Source organism: Anomaloglossus baeobatrachus, chromosome 1 (assembly GCF_048569485.1).
Source record: "Anomaloglossus baeobatrachus isolate aAnoBae1 chromosome 1, aAnoBae1.hap1, whole genome shotgun sequence".
Classification (NCBI taxonomy): Eukaryota; Metazoa; Chordata; class Amphibia; order Anura; family Aromobatidae; genus Anomaloglossus; species Anomaloglossus baeobatrachus.
In genome coordinates, this window is record NC_134353.1 from 703,008,325 (window position 1) to 703,035,167 (window position 26,843).

A 26,843-nucleotide genomic window follows, 5' to 3' on the forward strand; every position below is an offset into this window, starting at 1 on the left:
CTTCTCGGCCGCGATACTGTGCTGTGAGCTTCCAGGACCTGCCTGAGGATCACATGGCCGGAAGCATGTGGTATCTCCCGATGTTGTGAGTGAGCGCGTATGTGCAATATCGTCAATGTGTGTGTGTGTGTGTGTGAGTGTATGTGATCGGGTGGGTGTGAGTGTATGCGATCGGGTGGGTGTGAGTGTATGCGATCGGGTGGGTGTGTGTGTGTGTGAGTGTATGCGATCGGATCTGTGAGTGTCGGCAGAGGAGAACGGCGTGCTGGAGGAGGCTGGGAGGAGAGAGCCTGATCCTGGGGAAGGCTGGGAGGGGGAGGCTGATGTTGGGGGAGGCTGGGAGGGTGTAGGCTGATGCTGGGGGAGGCTGATGCTGGGGGAGGCTGGGAGGAGAGAGGCTGATGCTGGGGGAGGCTGATGCTGGAGGTGGCTGGGATGAGAGAGGCTGATGCTGGGAGAGGCTGGAAGGAAAGAGGCTGATGCTGGGGGAGGCTGATGCTGGGGGAGGCTGGGAGGGGGAGGCTGATGCTGGGGGAGGCTGGGAGGAGAGAGGCTGATGCTGGGGGAGGCTGGAAGGAGAGAGGCTGATGCTGGGGGAGGCTGATGCTAGGGGAGGCTGGGAGGGGGAGGCTGATGCTAGGGGAGGCTGGGAGGAGAGAGGCAGATGCTGGGGGAGGCTGGGAGGAGAGGCTGATGCTGGGGGAGGCTAGGAGGAGAGGCTGATGCTGGGGGAGGCTGGGAGGCGGAGGCTGATGCTGGGGGAGGCTGATGCTGGGGGAGGCTGGAAGGAGAGAGGCTGATGCTGGGGGAGGCTGATGCTGGGGGAGGCTGGGAGGGGGAGGCTGATGCTGGGGGAGGCTGGGAGGAGGGAGGCTGGGAGGAGAGAGGCTGATGCTGGGGGAGGCTGGAAGGAGAGAGGCTGATGCTGGGGGAGGCTGATGCTGGGGGAGGCTGGAAGGAGAGAGGCTGATGCTGGGGGAGGCTGATGCTGAGGGAGGCTGGGAGGTGGAGGCTGATGCTGGGGAAGGCTGGGAAGAGGGAGGCTGGGAGGAGAGGCTGGTCCTGGTGAAGGCTGGGAGGAGGGAGGCTGGGAGGAGAGAGGCTGATGCTGGGGGAGGCTGATGCTGGGGGAGGCTGGAAGGAGAGAGGCTGATGCTGGGGGAGGCTGGGAGGGGGAGGCTGGGAGGAGAGAGGCTGATGCTGGGGGAGGCTGGGAGGGGGGAGGCTGAGAGAAGAGAGGCTGAGGCTGGGGGAGGCTGAGGCTGGGAGGAGAGAGGCTGATGCTGGGGACAGAGAGGCTGATGCTGGGAGGAGAGAGGCTGATGCTGGGGCAGCATGGGGGATGGAGCACGATGGGGCGTGCGCAGCATGGGGGATAGAGCACGTTTGGGAGTACGCAGTATGGCGGATGGAGCACGTTTGGGAGTGCGCAGCATGGCGGATGGAGTACGTTTGGGAGTGCGCAGCATGGCGGATGGAGCACGATGGGGGGTGCGCAGCATGGGGGATGGAGCACGATGGGAGGTGCACACCTCCCCCCAACACACACACAACACACCACACACACACTGGGAACAACACACACCGCCCTACACAGACACCCACACACACAGACAACGCTGCACACACACAACACCCAACACACAAACACCGCGGCATACATAAATATACGCACATACCACGCAACACAAACACTGCACAAAACATACCTCCCCCCAAAACACACCACACCCACACAAACCGCGCAACACACACACAACGCTACAGACACACAGCGCTCCACAAACAACGCAACACACGCAACACACATACAACACCACTCTCACCCCCTGCCACACCCAGACAACACCCAGAACATGTACAACCCCTACACAAACACTTGGTAACTACACACAACAACATCTATATATATATATATATATATATATATATATATATATATATAACAAAAATCATACATTAACTACACAATACGTAAATTCTAGAATACCCGATGCGTAGAATCGGGCCACCTTCTAGTGTATATATATATGTATGTGTGCATATATGTATGTTGTATGTGTATGTATGTGTGTATATATATATATATATATATATATATATATATATATATATATATATATATATATATATATATATACATACACACACACACACACACACACACACACACACACACACACACACACACATACATACATACATACATACATACATACATACATATATATATACTATATATATAATGTGTGTGTTTACATATATGTATGTGTGTACATATATGTATGTGTGTGTATATACAGCATGTATGTATGTATGCCTATATATATATTAACCTTTGTTACAGGGGGTTATAATAAAAAAAAAAAATAGCTGAACTTCTCCCATGAAGTGCTTTTTCTCACTGCTCTCACAGATGCATCCCCTGCTGGACTACCGTTATCAACATCCGGTGGCGTGCGTCGTATGACAGGTCCAGCGTAGTCCCTTCCCCATATGCTGATGCCAGTGGTGGGAGGCACAGTGGTACACCTCACAGGCTGAGTACAGTTTTTAATTTTACCACACTCACCCTAAATTAAATTAAACTAAAGCCAAACAAACTTTTGTTAATTTTTGGAGGTGAAAAACCCTTTTAATGTCATTTCGCAGCCATTCTGTCACTGATTTTCAAAAAAGTATACCAGTTTCATCAGGGCTAATTGACCTATTTAACCCTTCAAAGACTAGGCTTTAAAGGGTTTTATTGACCGACTATTTTTGCCTCTCCTCTTCTAAGCATCCATAACTTTTTTTTTTTATATGAAATTTTGTTTCATGCAGAAAAAGAATGTATTATTCTTCATGCTGTATGGGGGTATATAAATATTACTGTTTAATTTATATAACAGCAAAACATACATTTTTGTGAACTGAAAATTATCGAAAGGTTTAGAAGCTCGCAGAGCTGTCTCCTGGGCTTCTCTGTACCCAATAAATTGCCATTATTTCTTATGCCAGGTGAGATATATTGTATGCATGGGTTAGGTTAGAGAATATGGAAAGTATTTCACTCCAGGCATTATCACAAAGGACAGCCACCGAGTTAGTAACATATCAGTATTTCCTCTTCTCCTTCCAAGAGCCATAACTTTTTTATTTTTCCTTCGACGTAGCCGTACGAGGTCTTGTTTTTTGCAGGAGATGAGTTGTAGCTTTGAGTTAAAGCATTCATTTCACAATATAATGCACTGAAAACAGGAAATAATTCTACAGTCATATGAAAAAGTTAACCTTTTTTCTTTATAACAATTTGGGTTTTTGCAACAGCTATTTCAGTTTCATATATCTAATAACTGATGGACTGAGTAATATTTTTGGATTGAAATGAGGTTTATTGTACTAACAGAAAATGTGCAATCCGCATTTAAACAAAATTTGACCGGTGCAAAAGTATGGGCACCCTTATCAATTTCTTGATTTGAACACTCCTAACTAGGAAAGGAAATGGAAGAACACAGGTGCAGTTCTTGTTAAGCCCAGAAGTGGCAGGCCAAGAAAAATATCAGAAAGGCAGAGAAGAAGAATGGTGAGAACAGTCAAGGACAATCCACAGACCACCTCCAAAGACCTGCAGCATCATCTTGCTGCAGATGGTGTCAATGTGCATCTGTCAACAATACAGCGCACATTGCACAAGGAGAAGCTGTATGGGAGAGTGATTCGAAAGAAGCCGTTTCTGCAAGCACGCCACAAACAGTCGCCTGAGGTATGCAAAAGCACATTTGGACAAGCCAGTTACATTTTGGAAGAAGGTCCTGTGGACTGATGGAAACAAAGATTGAGTTGTTTGGTCATACAAAAAGGCGTTATGCATGGAGGCAAAAAAACACGGCATTCCAAGAAAAGCACTTCCTACCTACAGTAAAATTTAGTGGAGGCTCCATCATGCTTTGGGGCTGTGTGGCCAATGACGGCATCGGGAATCTTGTTAAAGTTGAGGGTCGCATGGATTCAACTCAGTATCAGCAGATTCTTGACAATAATGTGCAAGAATCAGTGACGAAGTTGAAGTTACGCAGGGGATGGATATTTCAGCAAGACAATGATCCAAAACACCGCTCCAAATCTACTCAGGCATTCATGCAGAGGAACAATTACAATGTTCTGGAATGGCCATCCCAGTCCCCAGACCTGAGTATCATTGAACATCTGTGGGATGATTTGAAGCGTGCTGTCCATGCTCGGCGACCATCAAACTTAACTGAACTGGAATTGTTTTGTAAACAGGAATGGTCAAATATACCTTCATCCAGGAACTCATTAAAAGCTACAGGAAGCGACTACAGGCTGTTATTTTTGCAAAAGGAGGATCTACAAAATATTAATGTCACTTTTATGTCGAGGTGCCCATACTTTTGCACCGGTCAAATTTTGTTTAAATGCGGATTGCACATTTTCTGTTAGTACAATAGTCCATCAGTTATTAGATATATGAAACTGAAATAGCTGTTGCAAAAACCCAAATTGTTATAAAGAAAAAAGGTTAACATTAATAGGGGTGCCCAAACTTTTTCATATGACTGTAAGTGCTGTGGAATGGTGAGAAAGAAAAATAATTTTGTGATTATTTTTAGGTTTTCTATTTACCGTGTCAGTACGATTGTTACCAAACTTTTTTTTTTTGTTTTATTTTTTTTTTTTTAAAGTGATGAAAAAAATTATTTTCTGAGATCTTTTAACTTTTCTTTTTACATACATGGATCTGTGTGAGGACTTGTTTTTTTGTGCTTCAAACTAATATTTTTTATTGATACATATGTTCATACTGACCATATGACATTTTGATTTTGATAATTTTTCGGGGTAAATTGCAGGGACTGAATAAAACCATTTTTGACATTTTATTTTTTTTCTTCCTGTTTCAGCTTTCATCATCTTTCATCATATGGAATAAATATTTCATTAGTTTGGGCACACAGCATTTGCAAATTTGATATTTTTTCAATTTTTTTTATATGATACTATTCATAGAATCATAGAATATTAGAGTTGGAATGGACCTCCTGGGTCATCTAGTCCAACCCCCTGCTCAAAGCAGGATTCACTAAATCATCCCAGACAGATGTCTGTTCAACCTCTTTCTAAAGACTTCCATTGAAGGAGAACTCACCACCTTTCGTGTCAGCCTGTTCCACTCGTTGATCACCTTCACTGTCAAAATTTTTTTCTAATATCTAATCTGTGTCTCCTCCCCATCAGTTTCATCCCATTGCTTCTAGTTTTTCCTTGTGATAATCAGAATAAAACTGATCCCTCTACAGTGTAACAGATAGTTATAGACAGCTGTTAGGTCTCCTCTCAGTCTTCTCTTTTGCAAGCTAAACAATCCTAAATCCTGTAACCGTTCCTCATAGGACATGGTTTGCATACCAGTCACCATTCTGGTCACTCTTCTCTGAACTTGCTCCACTTTGTTGATGTCTTTTTTAAAATGTGGTGCCCAGAACTGGACACAATATTCCAGATGAGGTCTGACCAAAGAGGAGTAAAGGGGCATAATGAATTCACATTATCTAAACTGTATGCTTTTGTTAATACATCCTAGAATGGTGGTTGCCTTTTTTGCTGCTGCATCACACTGTTGACTCATGTTCAGTCTGTGATCTATTAGTATACCTAAGTCTATTTCACACATGCTGTTGGATAGCTCTATTCCTCCCATGCTGTATATGCTCTTTTCATTATTCTTGCCAAAATGTATGACTTTGCATTTCTCCCTGTTAAAAACCATTCTATTAGTTGCTGCCCATTGTTCCAGCTTGTTTAGATGTTAGATGTTAAATCCTCTATCTCTCTTCTCTCTTCTCTATTTACATTTGTGGAAAAAAAGTGATGACTTAAATGGTTTTATATATATATATATATATATATATATATATATATGAGTCCAACAATGTAGACCAGCTTACTCCTGTGAATCACCTGGATCCTCAGCTGACCTAGTTAACTCCGTTGTGCCCGGATCAGGACGTAGGAGTCCATCCATACAAATGTGAACAACAACAAGGCAGAGTCCAGCAATAACGTGAGCAATCCAGGATGCTGTTAAAAAATGTTTTCCTTCTTTTTATTCATAAATTCATTAAAATATAATGGTCCAAGCAATTCAGAACAGCATTATCGCAGGAAAATAGCGCAGATAGGACTACGCGTTTCAGCGGTAAAATCCGCCTTCTTCACGGTCCAGAATCTGATCTGCTTTCCAAACATAGAACCTTATATACATCTCACTCCCATCAGGGTAATTACAAACATGTGTGTGTTATTGCTGGACTCTGCCTTGTTGTTGTTCACACACACACACACACATATATATATATATATATATATTACATTTTATTTATTTTTTTTTTCTTTTTATATTAGTCACCAAAAGGACTTGATTGCCTATGTACTACACTGTAATAGTAACGATAAAACAAACCACAATGTGTCGGCTCACCTTTAAACCCGTTTATGCTCCTGTGTCCGATCCTGGCAATTATATTGAGTTTCTCTCAAATACCTTATGTTGGCAATAGTGCCTGTGAGAGGATCTATTGCAGACTGCTGTTCTCCGCTCCATGACCCCCGGGCTCCGTGACTTCGGGGATCCGGTAACGTCACGTCAAGTTCCTGACACCGCGGCCAGCCGCAGTGTCCTTGTGGGATGAGCTGTGGGCGGTGTTTCACCGCTCGTCACAGCCCATCAGCTCCCTCCCCCTCACATCAGCGCTGCAAACAGGAGACACTCTGGGCTGTGATGAGTGGTGAAACACCGCCCACAGCCCAGTGACTCAGGAAGATTGGGCCCCGGCTGCGGTGATGTGACGTGATCCGGGACTTGACGTGATATTAACTGATCCCGAGGTCACGGAGCCTGGGGGTCAGGCATGGGGAACAGCGGTCTGCAATAGTGCCTATCACAGGCACTATTGCCAACATAAGGTATTTGAGAGAAACATTGTTTCTCAATATAATATCGATCTAGAAAATAAAAAATATGGGTGAACCACCCCTTTAGGCCTTAATCATTTATGGCTCATTTATTGTCTTTCTAATTTACACTGTAATAGTATTGCAATGTAGTGTGAAATAATCTAATATGCCATGGGCTGGTCTTCACATGGCGAACATGAGGCCTTCAGAAGACCCTTGGCTTCCATGTCACCCTATCAGCACTGTTGTTCGCATCACGAGGGGAGCTAATGTCCATCAGAAGTAACAGCCACCACCTTGAAATCATTGAAATGTTGTGGTCATGCTATGAAATGGATCTGGCACCCTCGCTACGTGGAGACAAGGCTGAGCTTGTTCAATACAGAGAGCGCGCGGGGCCGCAGTACATTTACGGTGCGTAGTGCTAAAGGATTTCCTGCTTTCGTCTTGGTGGCAGATATTACAGTACTAATTTGGTAGTTTTAATGCTGATTGGTATAAATATACATGAAATATAGTGCCAGTAAGTAATAAACTATATACCATATAGTAAAAGCAGCCAACACCGTTCATTATAGTTGAGAACATTTGAAGAGCAATAAAAAAGCCTCCTGTTTACAGCGCAGAAGATGGTGAGAAGATTCATCTGCTGCCTGAACTGCTCTTCCTCCTCTAGATACGTAAATCCAGGTCTGATCCTCTGAGCCCTTCTGGGATAGCAGATAAACCTAGCTATACAATAGCCGGGCAGCCGTAAGCTCGAGCTGTCTGAGTAGCTTCATGTGTTGCTCTCCAGACAATTACCCCAGGCGCATTCCTGTCACCTGTACCTCACAGGATCAGTAAGCCAGGCGCTGGCCCCAGCGGCTTCTCCATCCTCATTTACAGGGATATAATGCTTGTTTTCTTAAAAGGGAATTATATTATTAGCACTAACAAGGATTACCAGTGACGTTGGAATCAAGCTTTCTAACATTATTCTGATGCCTCCAGAAGGTGCACTTTTCTCCTGTGGCGAGGCCACCCACATCTCATGTCCCTGGTGGCTGATGCCTAACTAAACACTCAAGCAATTTTTCACAGTTAATATGAAGGACGTTTTAAAGAGTGAAAGCTTTTCACGATATTAAAGGAAACACCTTTAACAGCTTGGGAGTGGTTGGATTATGTTGTGCAAACATGTGGGTTAGAGCGAAACATATATTTTGAGATTTTTGAAAATGGGCATTACTAAAAGAGTAGTAATTAAAAATATAGGTGGTGAAGTGACACTGCAGAGCTCAGCATGAAACATAAAACACTTTATTATTAGGAACATGGAGAGGTGATTTATAGATTCTTTGGATTTTCTGCAAATTGCCTCTGTTTTTAATTATACTGTTTGTTGAGTCCTACTTACTGTTGCGGCATCAGCCACTTTTTGTTTAACTGTGTTGGCAAAAATAAATGATCCTACTACTCAATTAATGTTTTACCCCAGACTTTTTTTACTCTATAGTAGTCAGGTCAGTATTGACCTGACCTTATCACCAATCCTGCGAATAGCTGATAAATTTGTGTTGGATAACCCCTTAGGCAGCCAGTTTTGAAAAGCATACAGCAGCACCTCTAGAGTACTTGCAGGTGCATCTTCTGGATCCATGGGCAGTGTGTGTTGCCTAATGTTTCCTGCGTATTCTTCCTAGTAGAATATATGGAAACACCTAATTTTTTTTCTCCTATACTAAGTTCACACCAAGTTCTCTTTCCCTCCCATGTAGTACTTTTTCTGGGGCTCTATGCAAATATCAGAAACATTTTAGTCAGATGTTTTCCCCGATTATAGCCATTCACATAAATAGGGTGATAGGAGTCTAAATATGAATTTTTGAGCTTTCTCCTTTTAGCCCAGCTTTGCCTCTTTCTCTCTCAATACCACAGTACACTACTCTATTGTAACTATCCGATCCTCGTCTCCCCCGGCTTCATCTGTTCTGTGCAGTCATTTATGGGAAATGTTGATTGTCAGATATCCCATTTTTATTGCAGCATTAAGTGAGAGCTGAGTCCTGCAGAGTGTAAGGCTTCTCCATTGAGCAGTATACTCTCTGATTTTATGAGCTTGGAAGGCGTTCTGTTTATTGTTTTCTCTAATGGAGGGACAGATTACAGCTCTAATTTTGTAATCACACAACAATTAGGATATTATTAAGGTGTGGTGCTTATGCGACAGCATACAATAGAAAAAATAAATTCTGTTTATTTTCTTGACAGGTTGGTAGTTGGAGCAAGCTGTATCCTTTTATCTGAGCTGTTTATTTCCTCTTCTGACATACTTTATTATAGTTTTTCTTAACATTTCACTTCAGAGTACTAATGATAAAACACATTAACAAGTGGAGTGAAGTGCAGATGATGCCGAACATTTAGAATTTTGCTAAACTCAATTTGCATGCTGATAATACACGTATGTAAATTAGCTCTCTCGTAAAATGAAAGAATCTAGATCACAATTGCCAAGGGGAGGTTACTGCTCTATAACTCAATATTCAACCCTTAAATTGGTGTAACACTCGCGGGCGGTGTAGGGGCAGCGAGCAGGATTAGTGGACCCACTCTACCACGGGGGGACCCGGGCTTACCCTATAGTGGGAGGGGCTTAACTAAGCACCCACCGCGAGGCGGACACCAGGTACCTCTTCCAGGGCAGTGACCAGGACTGTGGCAGCTGACTGGGACATGACAGGAGCTCAGGGCCTGACAACTAGCTAGTAAGCTGACTGGAACACTGACTGACTAGCTAGAGGCATTGCGCTGGCATCTCTCCTAATGGGAAGATGCTACTTTAAATACACGGTGCCTTTCAGTCATAGGCTGAGAGGCATTTCCTGGATATAGCACACCAGCCCTTTAAAAGGAGTGTCGGTATATGCGCTCGCATCTTAGGTGCATTCCCGGGAACCCTGTGCAGCATGTACAGGGCCTGTGGGGGGGAAGGAGACACCAGCACATGTGGATGACCGGGGAGGTGCTGGGAGGACGTGGCCCAGCCGGGGCGGTGAGTAAGGCCTAAGCCACACGGCGAGAAAATCAGTGCGAGTGGAGTACGATAAAACATCGCATTCCACTCGGACGAATTTTAGCCTGTGTGTCAGTGCACATGAGGGATTATTTTCTCAGCCCTAATCAGACCGAGAAAACAATCGCAGCAGGGTGCGATTATAATGTGAGACTTTTTTCTCTCGCACCCATTCAAGTGAATGGGGCGAGAAAAAAATCGAACTGCACTCGCGGTACACCAGTGTACCGCGCGTACAGAGCGAGAATCGCAATAGCCGGCTACAGAGGAGAGAGGGAGATAAATCCCTCCCTCCCCTCCTCAGTGCCGGCCCGCCCCTCTGCAGCGCCAGCCTGCCCCCCGCAGCTGCGGTCCGCTCGCACAGTCGGACCGCACTCGCAGGGATACTAGCATGACACTCGGCTCCTGCTGTGCTGCCAGCGCGAGCCGAGTGTCAAGCGGGCATCGCACTAGTGCCCCATGTGGCCCCAGCCTAAGTCGGCGTCTCTACAGAGACGCCGGCGCTACAGTTGGTTCATGATGAGCAATGAAAATATAAGTCGCATCCGGTTCCTGCTCTGCAATATACATTTTCATAAGCCTGATTTCACAAGTGCTGTAAGTGCACCTGTGAGATAAGAGGCAATGCGGCTGAATTACTTAGCTCGTTTCCTGTTTCATCTGCAAGGATCAATGCTTGTGCCGATACTCAAAATTTAATGTTGCACATGCTGCAGTCACTACCGACCGTGGCATCTAAATGATTAGACAGCTCCTTCTTTTTCCCATGAAAAGTGCTTCATAAAAAAAATAAAAATGTCTGAGTCAATAACAACTCAAACTATTCAATTAACCCCTTAAGGACGAAGCCAGTTTTGTACTTAATGCGCAGGCCATTTTTTGTAATTTTGACCAGTGTCACTTTATAAGGTTATAACTCTGGAACGCTTCAATGGATCCCGGTGATTCTGAGATTGTTTTTTCGTGACATATTGGACTTCATGTTAGAGGTAAATTTAAGATATTTTTTTATTTTATTTGTGAAAAAATCTGAAATTTTGACAAATTTCAAATTTTGCAATTTTCAAACTTTTAATTTTCATGACCATAAACCAGAGAGTTATGTCACACAAAATAGTTAATAAATAACATTTCCCGCATGTCTAATTTACATCAGCGCAATTTCTGAAACAAATTTTTTTGGGGTTAGGAAGTTAAAAGGGTTCAAAGTTCATCAGCAATTTCCCATTTTTTCAACAAAATTTACAAAACCATTTTTTTAGGGACCACATCACATTTGAAGTGACTTTGAGAGGCCTGGGTGACAGAAAATACCCAAAAGTGACACCATTCTAAAATCTGCACCCCTCAAGGTACTGAAATTCACATCAAAAAAGTTTTTTAACCCTTTAGGTGCTTCACAGGAACTAAAGTAATGTGTAATGAAAAAAAATAAAAATTAACATTTTATCTAAAAATGTTGCATTAGTACTAATTTTTTTTACTTTTTCAAGAGGTAACACCAAAAATTGGACCTCACACTTTGTAACCCACTTTCTTATGAGCGCGCCGATACCCCACATGTGGTCAGAAACCTTTGTTTGGGCAAATGGGAGGGCTTGGAACGAAAGGAGCAATATTTGAATTTTGGAAAGCAAATTTGGCTGAAACAGATTGCGGGCACCATGTTGCATTTACAGATCCCCTAAGGTACCTAAAGAGCAGAAGCCCCCCTCAAGTGACCCCATTTTGGAAACTAGTCCCCTTAAGGCTTCTATCTAGGGGTATAGTGAGCATTTTGGACCCACAGGTACTTCACAGATTTTGATAACTTTTCATTGTCATATTGAAAATTGTATTTTTTTTTCTCAAAAATGTTGCTTTAGCATCAATTTTCTCACTTTTTCAAGAGGTAATTCCAAAAATTTGACCCAAACGTTTGTTACCCACTTTTGTATGAGTGCGGTGATCCTCACATGTGGTCTGAAACCTTTGTTTGGACAAATGGGAGGGCTTGGAACGAAAGGAGGAATATTGGAAAGGAAATTTGGCTGAAAAAGATTGCGGGCACCATGTCGCATTTGGAGAACCCCTAAGGTACGTAAACAGCAAAAAATCACCACAAGTGACCCCATATTGGAAACTAGGCCTCTCAAGGAATTTATCTAGATGTTTGATATGTACTCTGAACCCCCAGGTGCTTCACAGAAGTTTATAACGTTGAGCCATGAAAATAAAAAAATAAAATTTTACCACAAAATTGTTACTTCAACCAAGTAGCTTTTTTTTCACAAGAGTAACAGGAAAAAAATCACCATGAAATTTATTGTGCAATTTCTCCTGCGTTTGGTGATGTCTTATATGTGGTGGAAATCAACTGTTTGGGCACACGGCAGGGCTTAGAAGTGAAGGAGTGCCATTTGACTGCAAAATTGGCTGGAATCAATAGCGGACGCCATGTTCCATTAGGAGAGCCCCTGAGGTGCCTAAACAGTGGAGGTCCCCCACAAGTGACCCCATTCTGGAAAATAGACCCCTCAAAGAATTTATCTAGATGTTTGTTAAGTACCCTGAATCCCCAGGTGCTTCACAGAAGTTTATAATGTTGAGCTGTGAAAATAAAAAAATACACTTTTACCACAAAATTGTTACTTCAACCAGATAGCTTTTTTTTTTTAACAAGAGTTAAAGGAAAAAAATCAGCATAAAACTTATTGTGCAATTTCTCCTGAGTATGCTGATACCTTATGTGTGGTGGAAATCAACGGTTTGGGTGCACAGCAGGGCTCGGAAGGGATTGGCTGGAATAATTAGCGGACGCTATGTCGTATTTGGAAAGCCTCTAAGGTGCCTAAACAGTGGAGGTCTTCCACAAGTGACCCCATTCTGGAAACAAGACACCTCAAGGCTTTTATCTAGGTGTATATTTAGCATATTTTGAATCCACAAATACTTCACAGAATTTGATAAGCTTAGGTTGCCACATTGAAAATTTTCATTTTTTTTCCACAAAAATGTTGATTTAGCATCACATTTCTCACTTTTTCAGGAGGCAACAACAAAACGTGGACCCCACAGATTGTTATCCAAATTCTTGTGAGCGCAGGGATACTCCACATGTGGCCAAAAACCTCTGTTTGGATAAATGGGAGGGCTTGGAATGGAAGGAGCACCATTTGAATTTTGGAAAAGTTGAAATAAATTGCGTGCACCATGTCACATTAGCAGGGCCCCTTGGGTACCTATACATCAGAAACCCCCCACAAGTGATCCCATTTTGGAAACTGGACCCCTCAAGGATTTTATTCAGGAGTATATTAAGCATTTTGAATTCACAGGTACTTCACAAAAATGTTGCTGTAGCAACAATATTCTCACGGTTAGGCTATGTGGCCAAGATCCAGCAACACGGCGTCTAGTACACAGTGTCAGCCTTCCTGCAGAGATGTGAGTGTTGTCCACAGGAGAACGCAGCTGCCCATGCCCAGGATTTGGATTCAGGCTGCTGTGGACTTTAGTTCTATTCTACCTGCAGAGAGCACTCTCGTCTCCGCAACATAAATTGACATGCTGAGGCTCGGGAAGCTGCACCACAGGTCAGTTTATGCTGTGGAGAAAAGAAGCACAGTGGGCATGGGATTTCTAAAAATCCTTCCACTGTGCTTCTACTGCACAACGCAGCGTTATGGATGCAGGGAAAACACTCTGCGTCCAAAACGCTGCAAACCCTGATTGCGGGCACACAGCGTAAAATGCTACAATGGATGAATGGATAGATGTCAAACATATATAACGTCTCACCCCCCTGCATATTCTAAGCTGGCGCCCTTTAGTGCCTTTCATGTGGCACTAAAGGGTGCCTAGCCTTGTATTTAGCCCAAAAGAAAAAAAGAGAAAAATAAATGACATGGGGTTCATCCTATTTTTGATAGCCAGCTAGGGTAAAGCAGACAGCTGTAGCCTGCAAACCACAGCTGACAGCTTCATCTTGTCTGGTGATCAATTTGGAGGGCTCCCCAAGCTGTTTTATAAATAATTTAAAAAAAACAAACCCCAAATATGGGGTCCCCCCAAACTAGATCACCAGCCAAGGTGAAGCTGACAGCTGGAGTCTGGTATTCTCAGGGTGGGAAGAGCCATGGTTATTGGACTCTTCCCAGCCTAAAAATAGCAGACCGCAGGCGCCCCAGAAGTTGCGCAACCGTTAGATGCGCCAATCCTGGCACTTTGCCCTAACTCATCCCGTTGCCCTGGTGCGGTGGCAAACCGGGTAATATATGGGGTTGATGCCAGATGTGTAAACTCACCTGGCATCAAGGCCAGCAGTTTGTGATGTCACGGTGTCTCTCTGATACCAGACATAACTAATTGACAGTAATAAAAAAAAATTGACAAAAAAAATAAATATTTGAAAAAACACTTCCCAAAACATTCCCTCTTTCACCAATTTATTAAAAATAAAAAAAATAAAAAAATTGGGTCCCCTGTAATCCATTTTGGAAGTCCCACGACGATTCTGGACCTTCTATAATATGGGGGGCATGTTCAGGGAACGAATTCCCCATTTTCTAGGAGTGCAGACCCTCCTTTTGAGGAGTATGGGTGCAATGAATCTGCACCCACTCTTCCCGGGTCACAGCTGCAGTGTGCGAGCAGCAGCCAGCGTTTCTGAACACAGGAAGCTGAGCTGTCAGCCGCGCTCTGCATGCTGCATGTGTGCGTGTCGAATGTCCATGTGTGTGTGAGATACGTAAGTGACATGTCCGTGTGTTGCCCGTGTGGAATGTTCGTGTGTGATGCACAATGACGTTGCTACATGCTGGCTGACAGCAGACAGCGATCCGCGATGAGAATGAACTCGGGTGAACTTCACCCGACTTCATTGTCATGCCGCGGCTCTGTCTGTGTGTCGCGTCCTGATTAGCGGTCACCTGTGAAGGACTCACCGGTGACCGCTAATCCCCAGAGTGACTGAAGTGAACAGCGCGATTAGTGTTGCTGTCATTTAGGCTACCCGCGGCCAGCTGGATCCTCCACCCGAGACCGCAACTCACCTGTGACTTCATCGCTGTCGCTTGGGCGACTTGCTGTCACAGTAGGAGGATCCAGCGGTGGCCGCGAGTAACCTCAGTGACAGCACAGCTGATCGCGCGGCTCACCTCAGTTGCTGTGTGGAGCTGACAGGAGCGGCGGTGTTCTACTGCAGCTTCTGTCACCTTCATGTAGCAGAGCTGAGAGTGTCGCGGGACCTCTGTGGATTACGCCGGAGCTGGAGGGATTTTCGGGGCTTAATAAAGTGGTGAACGAGGGTGGTTTTTTTTGTGTATTATTTCAAATAAAGAATTTTTCGTTGTGTGGGCTTATTTTCTTTAACTTACAGGTTAATCGTGGAAGGTATCTCGGGGAGACGCCTGTCATGATTAATCTTGGACTTAGTGGCAGCTATGGGCTGCTGCCATTAGCTCCTTATTACCCCGATTGCCAACGTACCAGGGCAAATCGGGATGAGCCGGGTACAGTCCCGGGACTGTCGCATCTAATGGATGCGGCCATTCCGGGCAGTTGCTGGCTGATATTGTTAGGCTGGGGGGCTCCCCATAACGTGGAGCGCCCCATCCTGAGAATACCAGCCTTCAGCTGTTTGGCTTTACCCTGGCTGGTATCAAAATTGGGGGAACCACACATCGTTTTTTATTAATTATTTATTTTTACTGCTCGATATAGACACGCCCACCGGCGGCTGTGATTGGTTGCAGTGAAACAGCTGTCACTCAGCATCGGTACGTGTCTCACTGCAACCAATCATAGGCGCCGGTGGGCGGGGAAAGCAGGGAATACGAGATTGATTGAGCGGCCGGCTTTTTCAAAATAGTAAAAGCCGCCGTAGGTTTATTTAACAGCTGTGCAGCGCCGCGCCGGTGATCGGGGAACGGTGAGTATAGGGATAGTATAGGGATCGTGACCTGTCCATGGACAAGAGTTGAACAGACTATGAATGGCTTAGAGGACATCAGCTATGTCACTCAAGTCTGGAGAGATGGCAATTGTGGGAACAGTTTACAGACTCCTATTGGATTGATTGGCATGAGAATTCTACGGTAGTAAAGACATCTTCCTAGGTATGTGGGGCAGCTGACACCAGTTGACCTCTGTGAAGGGAGTGTTATGAATGCATGGATACCCAAAGTTCAAACGACTATATTTCTTTGTCGCTCCATTGGGAGACCCAGACAATTGGGTGTATAGCTCATGCCTCCGGAGGCCACACAAAGTATTACACTAAAAGTGTAAAGCCCCTCCCCTTCTGCCTATACACCCCCCGTGCATCACGGGCTCCTCAGTTTTTATGCTTTGTGCGAAGGAGGCTGACATCCACGCATAGCTCCACAGCTTGGTCAGCAGCAGCTGCTGACTAGGTCGGATGGAAGAAAAGAGGGCCCATAACAGGGCCCCCAGCATGCTCCCTTCTCACCCCACTGTGTCGGCGGTGCTGTTAAGGTTGAGGTACCCATTGCGGGTACACAGGCAGGAGCCACATGCTGTTTTCCTTCCCCATCCCTTACTGGGCTCTGGGTGAAGTGGGATCCTAATTGGTCTCCAGGCACAGGGACCGTGCTCCCTCCGCAGCCCCTGGGAATCTGCTGGATAGGAGCCGGGTATCGTCAGGGACAAGGCCCTGCTACTGTGAGGTACTCTGTGTCCCCGTGGGGACCGCGCATGGAGCGCTTGTGCCATACACATTACAGCACTGCTGGGTGTGTTAGTGCGCCGGGGACTACCGCGCATGGAGCGCTTGTGCCATACACATTGCAGCACTGCTGGGTGTGTTAGTGCGCCGGGGACTACCGCGCATGGAGCGCTTGTGCCTTACACATTGCAGCACTGCTGGGTGTGTTAGTGCGCCGGGGACTACCGCGCGGCCGCGCTTATTGCCGGCCGCGCTTATAACTTTAGTCCCCGGCTTCTGCGGCCTAGTGTCGTATATTCCCGCCCACAGGCCTGCCAGTCAGGGGAAGGGCGGGACGCTGCACAGATCGTCAGCGCTGAGGGCTGGAGCATACATTAGTATCCTCCTCCCTCCTCACTCAGTACACTGGGGCACTAGATTCCCGCACTTTTCTTGGGCACGCCCACGGTCCCCTCCTCCCCACAGAACGCCGGCAGCCATTCCTGTCAGCGATTCAGACGCTGGAGAGGAGAGACAACACAGGTAGACCCAGGCAGGGAATCTGGTGATCACACAACCGCTCTGAGCGGTCGGTAAGCAGCACCTGTGGTGCTGGCCCCACTGAGTACCGAAGTGTATATATATATATAGGCTTTTAGGCTATACATTTGCACTGTACGGTCGCTCTGTTGTTTTTTGGCTATATACCCTCCTGGATTGTTCTCAGAGGAGACAACAGCATGTCGTCCGCAAAAAGCAAGGGTGCCAAAACACAGGCGTACTTTGCAACCTGTACATCATGTACGGCTGTACTGCCGGCAGGTTCCACTGACCCTCATTGTGTGCAATACACCTGAAGGTGACGCCGTAGTGAATGACCTTATAGCAACCATCAATCAGGTGTTGGATATTTCTCCCCCAGCTCCTACAATTGAGGAGTCAGCTTCTCAGGAGAAATTCCGTTTCAGGTTTCCCAAGCGTACATTGAATACGTTTCTGGATCACTCTGACTTCAGGGAGGCAGTCCAGAAAAACCGAGACTGTCCAGACAAGCGTTTTTCCAAGCGCCTTAAGGATACACGTTATCCCTTCCCCCCTGATGTTGTCAAGGGCTGGACTCAGTGTCCTAAGGTGGATCCTCCAATCTCCAGACTGGCGGCTAGATCCATAGTTGCAGTGGAAGATGGGGCTTCACTCAAAGATGCCACTGACAGACAGATGGAACTATGGTTGAAATCCATCTATGAAGCTATCGGCGCGTCGTTTGCTCCAGCATTCGCAGCCGTATGGGCACTCCAAGCTATCTCAGCTTGTCAGGTGCAGATTAATGCAGTAACACCTACATCTGCCCCGCAAGTGGTGTCCTTAACCACTCAGGCGTCGGCGTTTGCGTCCTACGCCATTAATGCTATCCTGGACTCTGCGAGCCGCACGGCGGTAGCATCCGCCAATTCGGTGGTAGTCCGCAGGGCCATGTGGCTACGTGAATGGAAGGCAGATTCTGCTTCCAAAAAGTTCTTAACCGGTTTGCCATTGTCTGGCGACCGCTTGTTTGGTGAGCGATTGGATGAAATCATTAAACAATCCAAGGGAAAGGACTCATCCTTACCCCAGTCCAGACCAAACAGACCTCAACCACGGAAGGTACAATCGAGGTTTCGGTCCTTTCGGACCGCGGGCAGGTCTCAATTCTCCTCGTCCAAAAGGCCTCAGAAAGATCAGAGGAACTCCGATTCATGGCGGTCTAAGTCACGTCCTAAAAAGACCGCCAGAGGAACCGTTCCCAAAGCGGCCTCCTCATGACTTTCGGTCTCCTCAAACCGCATCCTCGGTCGGTGGCAGGCTCTCCCGCTTTTGCGACGCCTGGCTGCCACAGGTAAAAGACCGATGGGTGAGAGACATTCTGTCTCACGGTTACAGGATAGAGTTCAGCTCTCGTCCTCCGACTCGTTTCTTCAGAACATCTCCGCCCCCCGAAAGAGCCGATGCTCTTCTGCAGGCGGTGGGCAATCTGAAGGCGGAGGAAGTGGTGATCCCTGTTCCTCTTCAGCAACGGGGTCACGGTTTTTACTCCAACCTGTTCGTGGTGCCAAAAAAGGACGGATCCTTCCGTCCTCTTCTGGACCTAAAACTGCTCAACAAGCATGTGAAAACCAGGCGGTTCCGGATGGAATCACTCCGCTCCGTCATCGCCTCAATGTCCCAAGGAGATTTCCTAGCATCAATCGACATCAAAGATGCTTATCTCCACGTACCGATTGCACCAGAGCATCAGCGCTTCCTGCGTTTCGCCATAGGGGACGAACACCTTCAGTTTGTGGCACTGCCTTTTGGCCTGGCGACAGCCCCACGGGTCTTCACCAAGGTTATGGCAACAGTGGTGGCAATCCTACACTCTCAGGGACATTCGGTGATCCCTTACTTAGACGATCTACTTGTCAAGGCACCCTCTCAAGGGGCATGCCAACACAGCCTGAACATTGCTCTGGAGACTCTCCAGAGTTTCGGGTGGATCATCAACTTTCCAAAGTCAAATCTGACACCGGCCCAATCACTGACATATCTTGGCATGGAGTTTCATACTCTCTCAGCGATAGTGAAGCTTCCGCTGAACAAACAGCGTTCACTACAGACAGGGGTGCAATCTCTCCTTCAAGGCCAGTCACACCCCCTGAGGCGCCTCATGCACTTCCTAGGGAAGATGGTAGCAGCAATGGAGGCAGTTCCTTTTGCGCAGTTTCATCTGCGTCCACTTCAATGGGACATTCTCCGCAAATGGGACAGGAAGTCGACGTCCCTCGACAGGAACGTCTCCCTTTCTCGGGCAGCCAAGGCTTCCCTTCAGTGGTGGCTTCTCCCCACTTCTCTGTCGAAGGGGAAATCCTTCCTGCCCCCATCCTGGGCGGTGGTCACGACGGACGCGAGCCTGTCAGGGTGGGGAGCGGTTTTTCTCCACCACAGGGCTCAGGGTACTTGGACTCAGACAGAGTCCTCCCTTCAGATCAATGTTCTGGAGATAAGGGCAGTGTATCTTGCCCTAAAGGCGTTCCAGCCGTGGCTGGAAGGCAAACAGATCCGAATTCAGTCGGACAACTCCACAGCGGTGGCATACATCAACCACCAAGGCGGGACACGCAGTCGGCAAGCCTTCCAGGAAGTCCGGCGGATTCTGCTGTGGGTGGAAGCCACAGCCTCCACCATATCCGCAGTTCACATCCCGGGCGTAGAAAACTGGGAAGCAGACTTTCTCAGTCGCCAGGGCATGGACGCAGGGGAATGGTCCCTTCACCCGGACGTGTTTCAGGAGATCTGTTGCCGCTGGGGCATGCCGGACGTCGACCTAATGGCGTCCCGGCACAACAACAAGGTCCCGACATTCATGGCACGGTCTCAAGATCACAGAGCTCTGGCGGCAGACGCCTTAGTTCAGGATTGGTCGCAGTTTCAACTCCCTTATGTGTTTCCTCCTCTGGCACTGTTGCCCAGAGTGTTGCGCAAGATCAGGGCCGACTGCCGCCGCGCCATCCTCGTCGCTCCAGACTGGCCGAGGAGGTCGTGGTACCCGGATCTGTGGCATCTCACGGTCGGCCAACCGTGGGCACTACCAGACCGACCAGACTTGCTGTCTCAAGGGCCGTTTTTCCATCTGAATTCTGCGGCCCTCAACCTGACTGTGTGGCCATTGAGTCCTGGATCCTAGCGTCTTCAGGGTTATCTCAAGAGGTCATTGCCACTATGAGACAGGCTAGGAAGCCGACGTCTGCCAAGATCTACCATAGGACGTGGAAGATATTCCTGTCGTGGTGCTCTGCTCAGGGTTTTTCTCCCTGGCCATTTACCTTGCCCACTTTTCTGTCCTTCCTTCAATCCGGATTGGAAAAGGGTTTGTCGCTCGGCTCCCTTAAGGGACAAGTCTCTGCGCTCTCTGTGTTTTTTCAGAAGTGCCTAGCCAGACTTCCACAGGTACGCACGTTCCTGCAGGGGGTTTGTCACATCGTCCCTCCTTACAAGCGTCCGTTAGAACCCTGGGATCTGAACAGGGTGCTGATGGCTCTTCAGAAACCACCGTTCGAGCCAATGAGGGATATTTCTCTCTCACGCCTTTCGCAGAAGGTGGTCTTCCTAGTAGCAGTCACTTCACTTCGGAGAGTGTCTGAGCTAGCAGCATTGTCGTGCAAAGCCCCTTTCCTGGTGTTTCACCAGGACAAGGTGGTTCTGCGTCCGGTTCCGGATTTTCTCCCTAAGGTGGTATCCCCCTTTCATCTCAATCAGGATATCTCCTTACCCTCTTTTTGTCCTCATCCAGTTCACCAATGTGAAAAGGATTTGCACTTGTTAGATCTGGTGAGAGCACTCAGATTCTACATTTCTCGTACGGCGCCCCTGCGCCGCTCGGATGCACTCTTTGTCCTTGTTGCTGGCCAGCGTAAAGGGTCACAAGCTTCCAAATCAACCCTGGCTCGGTGGATTAAGGAACCAATTCTCGAAGCTTATCGTTCCTCGGGGCTTCCGGTTCCCTCAGGGCTGAAGGCCCATTCTACCAGGGCCGTGGGGGCGTCCTGGGACTTGCGGCACCAGGCTACGGCTCAGCAGGTGTGTCAGGCAGCTACCTGGTCGAGCCTGCACACTTTCACGAAACACTATCAGGTGCATACCTATGCCTCGGCAGATGCCAGCCTAGGTAGGCGAGTCCTTCAGGCGGCGGTTGCCCACCTGTAGGACGGAGCCGTTTACGGCTCTATTACGAGGTATTATTTTACCCACCCAGGGACTGCTTTTGGACGTCCCAATTGTCTGGGTCTCCCAATGGAGCGACAAAGAAGAAGGGAATTTTGTTTACTTACCGTAAATTCCTTTTCTTCTAGCTCCAATTGGGAGACCCAGCACCCGCCCCTGTTCCCTTCGGGCTGTTGTTCTTTGTGTACACATGTTGTTCATGTTGAATGGTTTCAGTTCTCCGAAATTCCTTCGGATTGAATTTACTTTAACCCCTTAAGGACGAAGCCAGTTTTGTACTTAATGACCAGGCCATTTTTTGCAATTCTGACCAGTGTCACTTTATGAGGTCATAACTCTGGAACGCTTCAACGGATCCCGGTGATTCTGACATTGTTTTTTCGTGACATATTGTACTTCATGATAGTTATAAATTTAGAACGATATTTTTTGCTTTTATTTGTGAAAAAATCGGAAATTTGATGAAAATTTTGAAAATTTTGCAATTTTCAAACTTTTAATTTTTATGCCCTTAACCCAGAGAGTTATGTCACACAAAACAGTTAATAAATAACATTTCCCACATGTCTACTTTACATTAGCGCAATTTCTGAAACAAAATGTTTTGGGGTTAGGAAGTTAGAAGGGGTCAAAGTTCATCAGCAATTTCCCATTTTTTCAACAAAATTCACAAAACCATTTTTTTAGGGACCACATCACATTTGAAGTGACTTTGAGAGGCCTAAGTGACAGAAAATACCTAAAAGTGACACCATTCTCAAAACAGCACGCCTCAAAGTACTCAAAACCACATCCAAGAAGTTTATTAACCCTTCAGGTGCTTCACAGGAACTAAAGCAAAGTGGAATGAAAAAAAGCAAAAAATAAAATTTTACCTAAAATGTTGCTCTACCCCAAATTTGTTCACTTTTAGAAGAAATAACACAACAAAATGAACCCCAAAACTTGTTACCCACTTTCTTATGAACGCGCCGATACCCCACATGTGGTCAGAAACCTTTGTTTGGACAAATGGGAGGGCTCGGAACAGAAGGAGCAATATTTGAATTTTGGAAAGCAAATTTGGCTGAAATAGATTGCGGGCACCATGTTGCATTTACATGTCCGCCAAGGTACCTAAACAGCAGAAACCCCTTACAAGTGACACCATTTTGGAAACTAGACCCCTTAAGGCTTCTATCTAGGGGTATAGTGAGCATTTTGGATCCACAGGTACTTCACAGATTTTGATAACGTTACGTTGTCACATTGAAAATTTTCATTTTTTTCTCAAAAATGTTGCTTTAGCATCAATTTTTTCACTTTTTCAAGAGGTAATTCCAAAAATGTGACCCCAATGTTTGTTACCCACTTTTTTATGAGCGCGGTGATACCTCACTTGTGGTCTGAAACCTTTGTTTGGAGAAATGGGAGGGCTTGGAACGGAAGGAGCAATATTTGAATTTTGGAAAGGAAATTTGGCTGAAAAAGATTGCGGGCACCATGTCGCATTTGGAGGACCCCTAAGGTACGTAAACAGCAAAAAAACACCACAAGTGACCCCATATTGGAAACTAGGCCCCTCAAGGAATTTATCTTGATGTTTGGTGAGTACCCTGAACCCCCAGGTGCTTTACAGAAGTTTATAACGTTGAGCCATGAAAATAAAAAAATAAAATTTTACCACAAAATTGTTACTTCAACCAGGTAGCTTTTTTTTTCACAAGGGTAACAGGAAAAAAATCACCATGAAATTTATTGCGCAATTTCTCCTGAGTTTGTTGATATCTTGTATGTGGTGGAAATCAACTGTTTGGGCACACTACAGGGCTCAGAAGAGAAGGAGTGCAATTTGACTGCAAAATTGGCTGGAATCAATAGCGGACGCCATGTTGCATTAGGAGAACCCCTGAGGTGCCTAAGCAGTGGAGGTCCCCCACAAGTGACCCCATTCTGGAAATAAGACCCCTCAAGGCTTTAATCTAGGTGTATATTGAGCATTTTGAATCCACGAATACTTCACAGAATTTGATAAGCTTAGGTTGCCATATTGAAATTTTCATTTTTTTCACAAAAATGTTGATTTAGCGACACATTTTTCACTTTTTCAAGAGGCAACAACAAAACGTGTACCCCACAGGTTGTTATCTAATTTCTTGTGAGCGCAGGGATACCACACATGTGGCCAAAAACCTTTGTTTGGATAAATGGGAGGGCTTGGAATGGAAGGAGCACCATTTGAATTTTGGAAAAGTTGAAGTAAATTGCGCGCACCATGTCACATTAGCAGGGCCCCTTGGGCACCTATACATCAGAAACCCCCCACAAGTGACCTCATTTTGGAAACTGGACCCCTCAAGGATTTTATTCAGGAGTATAGTAAACATTTTGAATCCACAGGTACTTCACAAAACTGTTGCTGTATCAAAAAATTTCTCACTGTTAAGGGGGCTTTACACGCTGCGACATCGCTAATGCGGAGTCGTTAGGGTCACGGAATTGGTGACGCACATCCGGCCGCATTAGCGATGTTGCTGCGTGTGACACCGATGAGCGATTTTGCATCGTTGCAAAAACGTGCAAAATCGCTCATCGGTGACATGGGGGTCCATTCTCGATTATCGTTACTGCAGCAGTAACGATGTAGTTCGTCGCTCCTGCGGCAGCACACATCGCTATGTGTGACGCCGCAGGAACGAGGAAGCTCCCCTTACCTGCCTTTCATGTGACACTAAAGGATGCCTAGCCTTGTATTTAGCCCAAAAAAAAAAAAAGAATTAAAATAAATGACGTGGGGTCCCCCCTATTTTTGATAGCCAGCTAGGGTAAAGCAGACAGCTGTAGCCTGCAAACCACAGCTGACAGCTTCATCTTGTCTGGTGATCAATTTGGAGGGCTCCCTAAGCTGTTTTTTTTTTTAAATTATTTATAAATAAATAATTAAAAAAAAAAAACAAACGTGGGGTCCCCCCAAATTAGATCACCAGCCAAGGTGAAGCTGACAGCTGGGGTCTGGTATTCTCAGGATGGGAAGAGCCACGGTTATTGGACTCTTCCCAGCCTAAAAATAGCAGGCCGCAGCCGCCCCAGAAGTGGCGCATCCATTAGATGCGCCAATTCTGGCGCTTCGCCCCAGCTCATCCCGCGCCCTGGTGCGTTGGCTAACGGGGTAATGAATGGGGTTGATACCAGGTGTGTAATGTCACCTGGCATCAAGCCCAGCAATTAGTTATGTCACGGCGTCTATCAGATACCCGACATAACTAATTGACAGTAATAAAAAAAAAAATTGACAACAAAAAAAAATTTATTTGAAAAAACACTCCCCCAAACATTCCCTGATTGACCAATTTATTGAAAAGAAAAAAAAAAAATCCACAATAATCCATTTGGATGTCCCACGTCGCCTCTGGACCTTCTAGAATATGGGGGACACGTTCAGGGAACGTATCCCCCATTTTCTAGGAGGGCAGACCCTCCATTTGAGGAGAGTGGGTGCAAAGAATCTGCACCCACTCTCCCTGGGTCACAGCTGCAGAGTGCGAGCAGCCAGCGTCCTGAACACAGGAAGCTGACAGCTGCGCTGTGCTCATGTGACCGGAGTCTGCAGAGAAGGAGCCGGAGGAGGGGGCCGCGGGGGATCAGAGCTGCGACAGGTATGTATGACACCGGGGGACACCGGGGAACACCAGGGGGGTTAGGGGGGGACCCGGCGGGGCCTAGGGAGCAGGTTTCTGTCGTATGTGTTATGGCACATACGACAGAAACCATAGGAACAGTGGAAATGCGGCCGGCGCGCTGCTGTGATCGCCGGTGCGCGCGGCCATCTTGGATTTTCGGGAGGGGGTTGGGGGTCGGGGGGGGCACTTTGGGGACACCGGGGGACCGGAGGGAACCGGGAAAAAGATTTATCTCCCATCTGGCATGTTTGATCATGCCAGATGGGAGATAAATGATTTTTTACCGGCGCGGTCATTTACTATAACTTGATGATCGGTATACGGTGTATACCGGTCATAAGGTGAGCGGGGACCGGAAAAACCAGCCCGAATCATGATCTCCAGGGTCTCAGCTACCCCCGGCAGCTGAGACCCCGGAAATTTTCTGACTCTGGGGGGCGCTAGACCCTTTTTTCCGACCGCCGTTAAAAAGCGGCGGATCGGAAAAAGTACCCTTATTTACCGCCGTTAAAAGGCGTATCGGCGGTCGTAAAGGGGTTAAACCAATTTATAATTTTTTCCTCCTTCTTGCTTTTGCACCAAAACTGAGGAGCCCGTGATGCACGGGGGGTGTATAGGCAGAAGGGGAGGGGCTTTACACTTTTAGTGTAATACTTTGTGTGGCCTCCGGAGGCATGAGCTATACACCCAATTGTCTGGGTCTCCCAATTGGAGCTAGAAGAAAAGGAATTTACGGTAAGTAAACAAAATTCCCTTCTTTTTGGAAATTGCTAATATGATTACTATGCACAAACTTTTCCGAAAGGGATGCTAAAATCAGAGTAGCCGACGCCAGATAGCAAAACCCATCAAAGCTACCACAAAGATGAGAATAATACTAAAAAGTGTTCAGGTGTCTCGCAAACACATTGTCTGACCCTATCATTCCTACGGTATATTGTCATGGTAAAGTAATAATAATAATAATTATTATTTTATTTTACTGTTAATTCCACAGTGCTTTACATACATCAGGAAAGTACATCAAAACAATCCCAAATCTACTCTATATAGCCCATAAAATGGTCAAACCCAACATGTAACAACATGCAGCCTGGTACACAGCAGACAAAATGTCCATCCAATCGCTGTATCAGTGGGCAAAATATGTAACAGCTTGCATAGCTGAGACCATAGTATAATGTGTCAGTAGGTACAGTATACACTGTATTACCATTCATAAATAATTAAACAAAACCACATAGTATGTATGACATATCTGGGAAGATAGTATGTGTTAGGGAAGGGTGGAAAAGAAGAGACACTACAGGGAGACCTGTAGAAGCGTGTGGAGCACGCAAAATGGCTGTTGTCTGTGTGCCCTATGTCCTTGCCACGCAGCCCTGCCTGGAGTTTTATGTACTCTGAATTAAGAGGTGTTTTACGGATGGTCAGTGCAATCCGGTTTTCTACGTTTGTTTGTTTTTTTATGTAATATAATTTTTTTTCCACCTGTGTTGCACCACATCCTCTTTTTTTGTTAACATTTAGGGTTTTTTTTTCTGTGATACTGCGTGCTTGGATGGTGCCAGCGTTTTTTCTTTGTTACTTTATAACCCCATAGTATCCATGACATGTCTGGGAATAGAGTGGAGTATGTGTAAGGGAAGGGTGGAAAAGAAGAGAAACTGGAAAAGGAAGAGTAATGTTTTTTTAATGCAAATTAAAGCTGCTTTTTACAATACCAGCACAAGCTATAAGATTCCAGAAATCTCATGGACATACTTTTTTCTCATGGACATAC

The 26,843-nt window shown here is 46.1% G+C and overlaps 1 protein-coding gene across 2 annotated transcripts in view; it reads left to right on the plus strand.

The window, feature by feature from the left end:
- Positions 1 to 26,843, plus strand: part of TXNRD2 (thioredoxin reductase 2) — a 215,716-nt gene that overhangs the window by 78,304 nt on the left and 110,569 nt on the right. For both annotated transcript variants that reach the window (XM_075321034.1, XM_075321041.1), the window contains one exon: positions 9,214 to 9,233. In XM_075321034.1, the coding sequence (XP_075177149.1) occupies positions 9,214 to 9,233 (20 nt within the window). The remainder of the gene's footprint in view (positions 1 to 9,213; positions 9,234 to 26,843) is intronic.